Source organism: Lingula anatina, chromosome 9, assembly GCF_051362555.1.
Source record: "Lingula anatina isolate TDL-2025a chromosome 9, LinAna3.0, whole genome shotgun sequence".
NCBI lineage: Eukaryota > Metazoa > Brachiopoda > Lingulata > Lingulida > Lingulidae > Lingula > Lingula anatina.
The window spans coordinates 229,628-245,053 of record NC_141775.1 but is presented as its reverse complement, the minus strand read 5'-3'; the positions used below and the strand labels follow the sequence as shown (position 1 = coordinate 245,053).

Sequence of the window (15,426 nt, the reverse complement as noted above, 5' to 3'; positions counted from 1 at the left end):
TCAATCAACAGAAAAAGCAAGTTGGTGATTTCTAGTGGAAGGCTCCGGGAGGCTCTGGGTGTAGGCCACCTAGCTAATAGGAACCGGGAACATCTACAGTGGAACACCTCACTTTCCTATGAAATAATAATAATAATAATAATAACATCCCATGCACTTTTCCATTGAATAATAATAATAATAATAATAATAATAATAATAATAATAATAATAATACGCTTGAGAACCAACGTACACGGTGCGTTTCACATTGACGTCCCAAGACACCGCACGTGAAGTAAAATACTATCAGCCCATTTTAACGAGAGTAGTGAGGTGGACTGACGGCCTCTGCTGTGCTTTGGAAAATGTGTGAACGGTGTAATTGAAAGCTTAGGACTCCCTAGAGTTCACGTCATCATCCCGGTTAACCATTACATCATAAACCCAGCAGGGCTGTGCATTTAAAGTGCATGCGTCTTGCAGCGTTCAACCATCCCTACGTCGAACAAACCAAGAGGAGTTTTGTTGTTTATGTTCTGCCTGTCGTCGTGGTATTTTCATGGGACTCGTTGCCATGTTGCCCCTCGGGCGAAACTATAAAAATATGAGGGTTCTAACTTACGCTGAAGTTTACAAATGGATAAAATGTTTTTCCCGACGATTGCAGCCTCCTTTGGTCCTGTCAGTGTCCCCCGTCGAGTGTTATTGGCAATTGCTAAAATGAATTAGAACATTGGCATTACCAAAGAGCCTCGGCCTTGTAAGAAACATGTTTTAGTTGACAAGCTAAGCGCAACGATTCATTCGCTTATCTGTATTTGCGTGCTGCGATCATTGCTTCCATTGATCACTGCCTCATATACATACGTACCTATAGGTTAGACAGCACGGTAAATAAATGTTTATATAACCGTGGGGAGATATCCGAGAAAATTGAAAAGTGGTGGAAGTATCCGCCACGTGTCTGTATGCCCCAGCTTATAGCCCATTATTTATTACATCACCAATGGTTTAAGTAGTTTGACTGGTGAGAAGTTTACAATGAGAACACACGTATTAGTACGGTGAAATGAACTAGGCGCTCAGACAGACTAGAAAATAGCGTGTGACTCTTTACCAACCCAGTGTCCAGGACGGGCGGCAATTTTACAAGTTTTGATACGCGGTTAATGCGGTTTCAGTGTACAGATCGCTAAATTACTATCTGTATTTTATTGCGTGCCGAGCAAACTAGGAAACAGAGCATAACATTATTGAGACATACCTTTGTTTTGCCTGTAGACAAGGCTATAAGAAGCAGCCGTGCGTTCGACAGATGACAACACGTGCATTGATAAGATTATCTATAGATCGAGAGAATACCAAGACCAAACAAGTGTGCCTGATCCTAAGGATACCAATCACATCACATTACAGGTCGTGTTGTGTTCCAAGAGAGTGTTCTACTTAAAATAATTGGATGGTGAAGAGTCAAGCAAGGATGTATATTGTTACCACCCCTACTGCCAAGAAGAGTGGAAAACACACAGAATGGCAATGGGCATTGCTTGCCCAAAGAACGATTGTGGAAAGGAAGACATGTTCCTATTTTGTTCCCGTTTGATTTTTTTGTACACTGGGGGGCACTGGTGTGCGAAAGTCACGGATCTAAACATGATACAATCGAATCAAGACTGCGTCTTTTTCCATCGAAGCCTGAGAACTGCAAAGATCTTATCCAGAGTTTCCACGCGATATCTACACTGATCCCTGCGGCCATCAGCTATTCGTAGGACTGGTATTTTAGGATTTAAGTTACAGGCAATGCGGCGTAAACGCCCGTCCCTCTTAGGTTGCAGCTCAGAAGATCAACAATGTTACTTGATTGGTTTCTGAAAACACAGTCTGGGACAGTTAAGTCCTATAACCATCAGAATAATCGCTAGTCTAAGAGGGATTAAGCATCAGCAGTGAACGTGGTGAGCTCTTTTAAGAAATTACGTGACATAGTCCAAGCGCACCTGGGACCAGGTTATTTAAGTGGCGGCAGTTTTCAACACGGCACACTTGACGGGGTGTCTAGCGCTCAGTCAGGATCAGTTCCAGTCAATCAATACGATAGTGGTGGAGTCTTCTTCCTACATGAGTTTTAACACAGGGAAAAAATTAGACTGTACCTTGTACATGGTGTGCTTGCTGGCCTGGCGGCGTGGGCCAAAGCCAATCGGGCTCCACTAATGGAGGAAGATGAGGGGGTAAGGGTAATGCCACGCATCACGTGGGAGTAACAGCGACTGAATTTTTCATGTCGACGTCGTTGTGTATGTGGTAACACAATTAAAAGACACCACCAAGGCATTATTCGTCCATTACAGGAAGCCAAGCCAAGTGAAGTTAATCCTACGTGGAACTTACTTCTGGGACCCATGCTTACCTTATTATCATATGAAACCAAACAAAGCAGAATCATATAATTTTATTTCGTTAGACAGAACAAAACAAAGACGACCACTGAAAAAGTCGTTAAAAATATCCATTGCCACAACATAATCGCACAAATGAGGTTTTATGCGACATAAAATCAGTCACGAAATGGAATAGCATGGACAGGAACCCGATATGCTGCTTACTTTGGATTGATGTTGAACAGTGAGCTTTACACGCAAAGATGAACCGACTTGTTTTTTCCTAGCGTGGATAACTGTGGCTAGAACAACCAACATATATATATTAGGGCACAGTATCAAAGCAAATGGGATTATACCTGATTCGTTATTTATCAACCACTTAGGAAAAGCGGAAGCTCTATTTTGCAACAACTACATCCCGGTATCTGCAACGTCCCTCTCATCTGGAAAGATTGTATTTCAATTAAGGCAGCATTGGGATGCAAGCTGTACGTCGTAATATCTTTGATATCTTTGTTCTTTTTTGTTGTAGCAACGCGGTGATCTAAGCCGTTTGTTAGATCAAAGTAGTTCGCATTTGACGCCAGGAGGAGGAACAAGCTATTTGCTGACAAACCTTTGTAATTATCAGGAGCAAGCACCTCGAGGGACGTCGGCTTGGAGATAAACGTGACGAATAGGCGTGTCGACCCAGCTTACATCTTCTCTCAATCATCGCAAAGGATTTAATAGTAGTTATTTCATTCGAGGCTTATGTTAATAATCTACGCCTCGGGAACGTTTTCTTGATTTTCTCTTACTTATTAATTGATGGATTTATGTTTATTAAGATAAAACCCACGAGACCGAAGGTGCACGGCAAAGACATACAAAGTAGCCGATCTATATAAACGCATTTAGAGCTCGAAGCAACAGTTTATTGAGCGAAGATGTTTGTTGGAATGTGCACAATTCTTGATGTTACGAGCATTAATCGTTAAAACATTCTGTAAAGAAGCAACCGTGCAGTCTGGGGAACCAGAAGCTATGTATGTTTAACAAGAGATTAAGAAAATCAATCAGCGTAAACGGAAAATTCCCAAAATGATGAATTCACCCCTTGGGCTGATTTCATTGATTTAGCTGATACTGATATCAGCGGGACAAATGCCGGACAGGAGTTATTAGAGATGCAAACTTGATTAAAGTAAAACCGTTCACAGGCACATTTTTTTTTTCAAAAATGGGAGCAAATTAAATATTTTATCATATAATTTGCCAATCGGTCCTGTATCATGTAATTAACTGCCGCGACACACGTAGCGTCAAAAGAACTACTGTATCACCTTAATAACTTGACTATACATACGTATGGGACTAAATAACGTAATGAAACTACTATACTTAATGACTTTGGATATATGATCATGCAGGCCAACTCCAATGAAATAACCATTGTTAAGGCGATACACCGAAGGATCCTGGGCTGAATTCCAACAGGGACTCAGTTCTGCTTTGAATCCGTCATCAAGAACGACACTGGAATCATGCCTAGAATGCGCCCACCCTCACGTTTCTTCCGCCCAATGCCATTGGCTGGTGAAAGGGAGGCTCCATGGTTAAAGGGAAGCACTGGTATAAGTGTTGTAGCGTTTACTTGTATCTATTTTGTACATTTCTGTATCTTAATCGGCCATTAGTGGTGTTATATTTAATTATCATTATTTCTCATCGCCATTCTCCAACTTTTCTAGCAATTGTAATACAATATTGATTATGTTGGTGGCGGGCGTTATCTCTTTCACATATTGAAAATCGACAATACAAAAGGACGCATGAAAATTTTATGAAACCAATATTTATTAATGTAGTACATCTTCCCTTTTTTCTTCTTTGCAACATTTAGGCATCTCTACGTCCCAAGAGATTGTAAATTGGATTTTGCAACCATCGTCATTATTATTATTATTTTTTTTTTTTTGCCCCTGGATCCTATGGCATTATTTCTACTTTCAGAATGAAGCTTTTGTGCGTAATTTGTGTATGTTTTTCTTGATCATCTGAGAATGGTAAACCTACTGAGACCATCGAAATAAGTGGAACGAAATCGAATTACTTTTTACTTTAAAATGGGCTGCTCACACTTAATTTCAACCTGTAGGTTCAGCACTTAACGGAAGATATTGGTCAATTATTGTGATTTAGAGAGATAAAAATATTGATTATTAAGCGTCCATATATATATATATATATATATATATATATATATATATATATATATATATATATATATATATATATATATATATATATATATACACACACACTGGACAAAAGAAGTGTCACCCCTACTGAGCCAATACTATGGGGGAGATAAATGACTGTGAAATGATATGCTCCTGGTATCATTTTATTAACATCAAATTTCACAAAAAATCACAAAATGAGAACAAAATATACATTCTACCAAAATATGCAGTTTCAAGTCCAAAATTAGTACTTAGTGGCATAGCCACGTGACCTAATAATAGGTGCCTGTCTAAGAGGCAAGGATTCATATAATTGTCTGTTGCGTTCAGGGCTAATGCTGGCCCAAGCATGAAACACTGAATATAACAGAGTTTCTCTGCTGGTTAGACGGGCATTTGTCAAAAGTTTTGACATATCATTCCACACATTTTCTATTATGTTTGCTTCCGGACTCTGGGCAGGCCACATCACCCTGCGAATGCCCTGTTGGTCAAACCAATCATCAACTGCTCTGGACCTGTGACAAGGAGCATTGTCATCCTGGTAAACAAATGGATAATTCGTGTCACCAAACATGTTAGTAATAGATGGTAGCAAGCCTGACTCCAAAACATCGATATATTTCTAGTGATTCATGTTTTCATCAACCACAATCAATTCGCCCACGCCATGGATGCTGATGCAGCCCCACACCATGATGAATATGCTGCTCCGGGTTCGAAAATTCAGTACATGTGGTTCAAATGCTTTACCAGCAGTTCGCCAGCATCGTACCCGTCTGTCATCAGAGGTCAGACCAAAGCGACACTCATCAGAAAAAAATATATAGGACCAATTGTCATGGGCTGTCCAGTTCCAGAACCTGTTGACCCTAGTTCACTCTACGTTGCCTGTTTTGTAACGATATAAGAGGTTTCAGTCTTGCTACCCTGCTGTACACTCTATGAACATGTAACCGATGCCTAGCAATTTTCACAGACACATTCTTATGTGTGAAATTTTTCCACTGTGTTGTCAACTGACAAGCAGTGTCGAACTTTGACAACCTGGACATCAAAATCAGTCGTCGGTCTTCACGGCCAGTAGTTTTTCTTGGACGACCCATCAGAGGCAATTTGTCTCTTGATCCAGTGTTTCTATACCGAGACCAGACCCTCTGCACGGTTCTGACTAAACAATTCAATTGTATCCATATACTGACATTGCTTATATTCCGCCTCTTCAGGTTAATAACTTGCACCTATAACCGTTAGATAATTGCCTGTATCTTGCCATATTGGAGGAAGACAGGAATAACATTTGCTGTACATTTACAAGACCAACAATACAATCCCATGGTACAGCGGTTTTATACTCATTAGTCACATTATAAGTAGACCAGGCATTATAATTACCCAAGATCTGTCTACTTTTATTACTCTGAGTTAGGGGGTGACACTTCTTTTGTCCAGTGTGTGTATATACAAAGAATTGTCCCAAATGTGAATAACCTGAATCATGAGTATCACCATTACGTTCAAATAACTGTATGAATCAATCGGATGAACTTAAGGTTAAGAGAGGGTGAAATCTGAATCGACAGTCTTTGTACACAGTTTTTTAGGCACGCAGCAGCCATTGTCCCCACCTTTCAAAATCCGGTGTAATTTCCTATTTCTATACTTTGGAAAGAATGTCTCTCGGGAATCAACAAATCCGCAGAGACTGGTAAAGCTCTATGCAGAACACAGAAACACAAATGGTACAATGGCGTGTGTGGAACTTCGACTACTGGCAATAAAGCACTGCGTTTTAATTTTTAAAAAGATTGGGTTATTTTATTGCTGGTGTAAAGGCAACACCTGGAAACTGTGCTATTTTTGAGTTCTCTCTGGTCGGTAAATACATTTTGGTTAGTTAATATGAAGAATAAAAATTTAGCCCTTTTACGATTTGTTCTTCTCATCTGTCAAATGTTTGTGCATGTATTTTATTTTTTATGAAATCCTACTTTTAGTTATTATTATGTATGATAATGCAGTACTAACTTAATGACGTCACGTATATTTAGTTATCATAAATATTACCTTAATTCTGTATCTTATAGAGCGTTCCATGGTTGCTACATTATCCTACAGTATAGTACCCGCTCACTGCAGACATCTTACACTCAACAGGAAAGATGGAAGGTTTTATCGCATATATAAATCACGTTAATAGCTTTCAAATTACCTTACACATTCCATTGAATGTTCCCCCTTTCCTCATATCCGCCAATTACTGCTCCAGAATTGATTGGTTTATTGGTAAAAGGAGTTAACAGTGAACGGTGTGTGTCACATTAAGCAAAGAGGCAGGCCCATTATATATGATATTCTCGGTTTTGCATATACAGGTATATATTAACTGTCAGGAAACTTTTATTATTAGATTTTAAAAGGTTTGCCAATGCAAAGGCCTTTCTGGTTGCATCATGTAATGTAATGTAAAGAACCAGGGGGAGTTAGAAGATGTTTGCTAATGGCTTGGCTCCTGAATAAGTCTTTTATTCCAACCTGCGATGTGAAAATGAGATCACATTTTTTTCTTATAACTTTAATGATAAATGACCACGTGCAATCGTTTCGAGTAAGAACAACTTTTTCCGACTTGACTCCTTGCTTGTTGGTGCATTAAGGGTCCAGCTGGTTCAGTTGGTAGATGCTGTTGTAAAAGCTTGCCTGCGGAGTGATTGTTACCACGTGATTTAGACTTGAACTCTTCGACAACTGATCTCGCAATATGTAACTTGCATTACTGATTTGTGAATGATGGATTACAGTCGGTTTACACACTAAAACTCTTGCACTCTTCTTCGAATGAGACAAAATACCCTGTGACTCTGATGATCTACATGCACATGTATGTATTTAATCCGTGAAGATACAAAGCACCAGGTAGTCTAAGACGCAAAATCACGACAGCGATCGTTTTACATAGAGGAAAATGCTTGTAAGAGCGCAATGAAACTGGTGATCTACGCAGACTCCAGCTCCGCGGGGACTCACGCTGAATGCAATCAACCTTAAAGTTTTATTCATCGTTGTGTAGTCTCCATACGCTGTATAGGGTTGGTCTGTTGAAATAAAACAACCAAGGGGGGTTTGTCAATTTAGAATTTGTAATACGTCCCTATGGAATTGAGTAGATAACCCCAAGTCGCAGCGGTCCGTGTACACTAAAGCTGCAATTTATCCTTAGCAAATACCGGTATTTAATTAAATATCATGGCTTTCGGCGTAGGCTGTCTTATAGGCCTATGTAATTTACTTGTCCGGGTGTGTGTGTGTGTGTGTGTGTGTGTGTGTGTGCATGCGTCTTCTTGCGCCAGGAAAATGGGTCATTTTCTTAACTTCCATGGTAGAATATGTACATGTAAATGTTATTGTGTATCTATTTGTTTAAACGTTGCTTTATACAGGCCTAGGCAATTGAAGAGTAAGATACATATACGCGCTACGGCTAAAACTCCGTGATATAGTACCGACATGTTGTAAAACCTTGACCTTCTTAAAACCAGATTGGTAGTGGGGAGTCTTGCTTGGTGCCACATGTGCCAATCTACTCTACTATGTATATGCTGACATATAGTTATGCCCATTTGTTCGTAACTTTATTTATTCTGTTTATCATTCATTGTGTACACGTGTGGGATATACAGGTGCACATAGAAAGACCACATATAATTCCTTGTTAAGTGTTCTAAATCCTTGTTGCCCACGCCGCTATTAGATCATCCAGGCAAAGTGGTTGTTTCGAAATGTGCACAACGACCAGCTTTGTAATATATACAACAAACTATTGGCAATAGTTAAAATGATATATTTTTCTAAAAATGTCTTGTTCTAATTTCCTTTCGTGTTTTTTACAGGTATTGGTGTACATAATGTCTATAGCGGTATTCGTTATTATTATCATTATGGCGACGTCGACGGCGATTACTTCCGGAAACAGTCGAGGCAATTATTTCTACCAGACGGAAACTGGAAACACAACGACTGATGGGACACGTGCACCTAACTATACTAATGTGAATATAATGTCAACAGAAAGAGACAAAGAAAACCAGCAGAGGAAACATCAAGGAGCCGTCCGTTTTGCCAAAATCACACAATCACTGACAACGTTAAATTTATTATCAAATTTTGAGAGGAACTGCTTCAAGCTAACAGAGATAAGAAAGGTTTCAGAAAACAAAGGCAAGTTATTGAAAGTCGAGTTAGTATTCACGGAGCTTGATATTGTTGATCATTTCGAACCCTTTTCAAAGCCAACGGTTGACGTTCAAGAAACATATGACGTAAGCAACGCATACCTCCTGGACTACGCCCAGGCGGGAGACAACAATTTTACCATAAGCAGCAGTTACGATGACCAGAACAAAAAGTGTGAACATGTACTTACAAACACGTATAACGTAACGCTAGACGTGTTGCCTGATGGAGATCTGGATGAAACCGGAAATGAAACCTTCCCAGAATCCAATGAAACGTCTAACGGGAACAAGGACAAAGAGGAAAGATTGGCAGCACGTAAGATATGCCTATGTTTACAACACTAATGTCCCTTTTGTACAATCTCGGACGAAGACATCGGAACCCCTCGAATTGGAATTGGAATAGTTTTCCATACATTGATATATCATTGAAAATGCAGCGGAAAATTGAGTTCAAACCTACCGTTTGGATTCATTTTCCTTTTAATACAACTGTGTTAGTGGTGCATAACGATTGCACTAAGAGGTATAGCATATTCAAGTTACACGGATAGTTTTTAACAGATTGCATTCATGGTACATACTGTAATTATTACACATTACGCTCTTATGACCTGTGGAAAAATACATGCTCTCATGGAGCTTTGCCATTCCTAAGTGACCCGTTTTTTCTACCCTGCATTATATCGAAATCAATTTTGTTTCAGCACACCTAACTTCGACGCAGATAATGGTAATAGCAGTTTGCTCCTCTGTGATAGGACTTTTCTTCATAGCCGCATTGACAATGAGAATAAGGTGAGCATTTCACTATCACAAATAACTTTTAAGTGATATTAGTACATGGAGATAAAATAAGAGAGAGAACTAAAAGAAAAGTAAATAACAAAACGTCTGTAGGAATTATTCCTCGCCCTTCGCGAAACAAAGTTGCTATATTCGGTGAGTCGTGATTTTCAACTCATCGGACTTGCATTTCCAATGAGAAATGAATAAAGTTTTATTTACTGTGATTTGTGATGATTTTATTTCCCGTAAACTGTGATCATACCCCCTCCCCAAGGGCACCCTCCGTAAGCTATTAACAGTTGAATATTTTAATTTCGCAGGACTATATACTGTACATGTATGTAGCCAAAGAAAGCGCAACGCTTCTCTAGGTAATTAAGTTCATTGTTTTTAACCTTTATTCCCTATTTGGTAACCACGTGCATTTGGTTTAACATTTTATTTAACTTACAGAAACTATTTCCGACGTCTTAGACGGGAGCAGGAGTTGGCAGAACGGCCCAGCTTTCGGGGCTACACGGTGGCTCTGAAACACGAACCAAAACGCCATCGAGAGCACGGATCAAGGTCAACACGCAATAAACATGGAGACGCTATGAATGGGGTACATTTAACATTTGTTTTCCTCAGTTTTTATTTCAAGTTTTTAGCGTCATAATTTTAATAAAGTTATTCTTAATTGAAATTTGTTAAATTGTAAGTAAATTAAATTACGTAAATATCGGCCCATAACATATTCATCGAAAAACTCAGTATCATATAAACGTTGCTTGGGAAGGGTGCCTCTTTTTAGTTAATACGTTGTTGGAATGGAGTTTCAGTGAATTTTTAAATTATAGTAAAATATTAGAAGTAGGGTGAAATAGGGGAGTTGTCGTTGACAGCGATTAGATGATAACAAAAGGGTAACCAGAAGGGCCACATCATTTTATTTGGAACACGTTATTCATTCGGAATCCATCATTCTGTCGTTGCCATAACTACCAATAGGAAGAGCTAAGGTACCATGCCCTTGGAGCTCACCACGCCGAAAGCGATGGCAATATATCGCCATTACCCCGAGACTTATCCCGCCAACGTGAACATTGGCCGTTAGACCATGCAATTCCGCTCCGTCTGTCGTCCCCGGTTTTAGAACTGCATCAGCCCTATACAGACCTCCCCGTGTATGTCAGGGATAAGGTAACACGCTCCTGTAGACATCTCCTTCCCCCTTCAACTTCAAAACTGCCTTCGCCTCTCTCTCTCAGTTGATCCACTTGTCCTCTTTGAGGAAAACAGAACTATTCATATATCACAGGACAATGAGTCATTTTACCTTTCTGCTTTATGATATACGCATATGAAATTTTTCTTTATCATCTATTCTATCATTATTACTTATTACACCATTTCTTAGATGATAATGTTTTAAACAAGCCGGAATTTTCTTCCTACCGTTAGCTTGCGGCCAACAGGGTCGCAGACCTTCATCAGACTGACGTGAGGGGTATTATAGCGGTCAGTGAGGAACATCAGACTGACGTGAGGGGTATTATAGCGGTCAGTGAGGAACATCAGACTGACGTGAGGGGTATTATAGCGGTCAGTGAGGAACATCAGACTGACGTGAGGGGTATTATAGCGGTCAGTGAGGAACATCAGACTGACGTGAGGGGTATTATAGCGGTCAGTGAGGAACATCAGACTGACGTGAGGGGTATTATAGCGGTCAGTGAGGAACATCAGACTGACGTGAGGGGTATTATAGTGGTCAGACTGACGTGAGGGGTATTATAGCGGTCAGTGAGGAACATCAGACTGACGTGAGGGGTATTATAGTGGTCAGACTGACGTGAGGGGTATTATAGCGGCCAGACTGACGTGAGGGGTATTATAGTGGTCAGACTGACGTGAGGGGTATTATAGCGGTCAGTGAGGAACATCAGACTGACGTGAGGGGTATTATAGTGGTCAGACTGACGTGAGGGGTATTATAGCGGTCAGACTGACGTGAGGGGTATTATAGCGGTCAGTGAGGAACATCAGACTGACGTGAGGGGTATTATAGCGGCCAGACTGACGTGAGGGGTATTATAGCGGCCAGACTGACGTGAGGGGTATTATAGCGGTCAGACTGACGTGAGGGGTATTATAGTGGTCAGACTGACGTGAGGGGTATTATAGTGGTCAGACTGACGTGAGGGGTATTATAGCGGTCAGACTGACGTGAGGGGTATTATAGCGGTCAGACTGACGTGAGGGGTATTATAGTGGTCAGACTGACGTGAGGGGTATTATAGCGGTCAGTGAGGAACATCAGACTGACGTGAGGGGTATTATAGTGGTCAGACTGACGTGAGGGGTATTATAGCGGTCAGACTGACGTGAGGGGTATTAAAGCGGTCAGACTGACGTGAGGGGTATTATAGCGGTCAGACTGACGTGAGGGGTATTATAGTGGTCAGACTGACGTGAGGGGTATTATAGCGGTCAGACTGACGTGAGGGGTATTATAGTGGTCAGACTGACGTGAGGGGTATTATAGCGGTCAGACTGACGTGAGGGGTATTATAGCGGTCAGACTGACGTGAGGGGTATTATAGTGGTCAGACTGACGTGAGGGGTATTATAGCGGTCAGACTGACGTGAGGGGTATTATAGCGGCCAGACTGACGTGAGGGGTATTATAGCGGCCAGACTGACGTGAGGGGTATTATAGTGGTCAGACTGACGTGAGGGGTATTATAGCGGTCAGACTGACGTGAGGGGTATTATAGTGGTCAGACTGACGTGAGGGGTATTATAGCGGTCAGACTGACGTGAGGGGTATTATAGTGGTCAGACTGACGTGAGGGGTATTATAGCGGTCAGACTGACGTGAGGGGTATTATAGTGGTCAGACTGACGTGAGGGGTATTATAGCGGTCAGACTGACGTGAGGGGTATTATAGCGGTCAGACTGACGTGAGGGGTATTATAGTGGTCAGACTGACGTGAGGGGTATTATAGCGGTCAGACTGACGTGAGGGGTATTATAGCGGCCAGACTGACGTGAGGGGTATTATAGCGGCCAGACTGACGTGAGGGGTATTATAGTGGTCAGACTGACGTGAGGGGTATTATAGCGGTCAGACTGACGTGAGGGGTATTATAGTGGTCAGACTGACGTGAGGGGTATTATAGCGGTCAGACTGACGTGAGGGGTATTATAGCGGTCAGACTGACGTGAGGGGTATTATAGCGGTCAGACTGACGTGAGGGGTATTATAGCGGTCAGACTGACGCGAGGGGTATTATAGCGGTCAGACTGACGCGAGGGGTATTATAGTGGTCAGACTGACGTGAGGGGTATTATAGTGGTCAGACTGACGTGAGGGGTATTATAGTGGTCAGACTGACGTGAGGGGTATTATAGCGGTCAGACTGACGTGAGGGGTATTATAGTGGTCAGACTGACGTGAGGGGTATTATAGTGGTCAGACTGACGTGAGGGGTATTATAGCGGTCAGACTGACGTGAGGGGTATTATAGTGGTCAGACTGACGTGAGGGGTATTATAGCGGTCAGACTGACGTGAGGGGTATTATAGTGGTCAGACTGACGTGAGGGGTATTATAGTGGTCAGACTGACGTGAGGGGTATTATAGCGGTCAGTGAAGAACAACATACGTGTAATCACGTCAGTCTGATGATGACCTACGGCCATGTTGGCTGCAAGCTCACGTTTGGAAAATAATTTTCAACTTGTGTTAAAGATGTATCATCTATCTTCCGCCTCCAGAGTTCACGAATATTTTTGCTCATATATGTATATCATGTCTAATTTACAAAAATGTCATAGTCCCCAGTTCCCCTTCCTGTCCCTACCGATGCCACTATTCACTATTCATTTTACATTGTTAATATGTATGCATATAATTTTTTTTATTTTGATCTCATTTTCCTACTTCTCACTGTCCCTGTCTTAAATGGTTGACACCATAGAAATGGTAGTTTGCTATAGTGCATAGGCATATGTATTTGCAGCGAAAGAAAATTCGTATACGTATCGAGTCACAATCTATCTTCAAATATGAACATGTAGAAAAAGAGGCCGGTGTGACGTAACTGAGGGTCCATGAGCCAGGGAGTCAACCTTCCATTAAATTATACAGGTTAGCCTGGCGTTAGTGGGCCAAAATCTAGGACGAGGCTTTCCTGTGCAAATTAATGGGAACCGGGCCCTTTATCACGGGCAACTCTGTGTCACGTGACACCGGCAGCAATTCAGCAACTTGCCCAAAATAGTGTTGTCTATATATTGTTTTCTTTTCATTCGTAGGATGCTGCGACGAAAAAACATGATAAAGGTGAAAAGAACTCCCGTAAGCCAAGTGAAACTTTAACAACCAGCAATCAACAAGAAAAAGACGAGACTCTCTGTCTAAAGCAGAAGCCATTGTCGACCAATTCTTTCACTAGCTGTGATATTCCCATTAGTAACTCTATATCTGGAGAGTTTGCAGATTATAGTAGCATCATGTCAACGCCATTCAACCAGTCATTTAAATCGAAAGCATCAGCATCTTATAACAACAATGAACAGCAGCACAATTTTACGAACGGCGCGTGTGGCGGTTATCATGGCAACGGCGAAGCCGCTCTCGGCTCAGCACGGGCGCGTTCAGCCACAGATTTGACGCATTTACCACCGGAGGTAACGTTGGATTATGCAACCTCACCGGAAGTGACGGTTCCACATAGTGAAAAACAGTCTTTAACGATTGAGAAGCCACGTTGAGAAACTTAATCTTGGTCATATCGAGAACTTGAGGACTTTCTTCCCAATGATGAATAGCTTACAATGCATCTAGACTAAAATGTCTTTAAATTCGTAGCAGAAAAACCATAGACGTTCAAAATGTTGGAATCTAGAGTTATTGAAATCGTTTGTCCTCCATCAGTACACGCATACAGTACCTATTCAAAAGCCACACCGCTGGAAATATTTATCGGCTGTAGACGTTTCTTGCTTACCTATTTCAGTATGTTTTAATTATACAGTCTATCAGACTGGGCATATATCCAGAATTCTTAATGTCACTCTTCTTTGGTTTCCTATTTAAATTGTATATGTTGCGTCAGTAATTTTTGACAGAATTTTATGAAGTAAATGAGCGTTCCGTTTCAATAGCATGGATGCGTATATTTTCCTACATGTGATCAGTATATGTTTCTATATATATTTGAGGGGTTTTCACATTTTGCACGGTACAAGCCGAATACTAATAAATGGAATGTTAGCAAAAGACATTTTAATTTGATACCGTATGTATAATTGATACAGTTGTTTTATTGACAGAGCATGTTTCTGAGACATTCGTTGGAAAGACTACTACCTGCGCACCGCAATAAGTTGGAGACGAAGCCTGCTGTATACATATCGATGTCGCAGCGCACGTGTTGCCCTGCGTATTCGCGGTGTACAACCCTTTCTTCCCACCAGAGTGAGCCAAAGCCGCGATTTCTGAATGGCATGGGTCTTGCCTTCAGGTTCATAAACGAAGATGCAAAAAAAAATTTAATCTGGCACATTCGTGACCAGGCCCCCGTTTCACAAAGAATCTTAAATCCGTAGACGTCTTACTCGAGCTGGGTGGCCTAGCTAGGTCGACTTAGCTGAAGTCGACTTGGAGTGTTTCACAAAGAATCTAACGTCTTAGCTTGGCGTGCTTACCGTAGTCGACGCGCACGAGAAACTCTTCAAGAAAAGGAGGTGTAAAATTGCAAAAGTTTCACAAGACATGACGTTTCATGGCCTCTTTCGGCCGAGAACGATCGTTT

At 41.2% G+C, this 15,426-nt stretch overlaps 1 protein-coding gene across 3 annotated transcripts in view; it reads left to right on the top strand.

Annotated features, from left to right (window-relative positions):
- LOC106171600 (uncharacterized) overlaps positions 1-14,893 on the top strand; it is a 64,230-nt gene extending 49,337 nt beyond the window's left edge. For 2 of the 3 annotated variants that reach the window (XM_086996172.1, XM_013552028.2), the window contains exons 3-7: positions 8,488-9,148; positions 9,540-9,630; positions 10,075-10,225; positions 10,612-10,803; positions 13,925-14,893. In XM_086996172.1, the coding sequence (XP_086852298.1) occupies positions 8,503-9,148; positions 9,540-9,630; positions 10,075-10,225; positions 10,612-10,803; positions 13,925-14,383 (1,539 nt within the window). In that variant the 5' untranslated portion in view covers positions 8,488-8,502 and the 3' untranslated portion in view covers positions 14,384-14,893. The remainder of the gene's footprint in view (positions 1-8,487; positions 9,149-9,539; positions 9,631-10,074; positions 10,226-10,611; positions 10,804-13,924) is intronic. The other variant, XM_013552030.2, reaches the window with a different exon arrangement.
- The last annotated feature ends 533 nt before the right edge of the window (positions 14,894-15,426 follow it).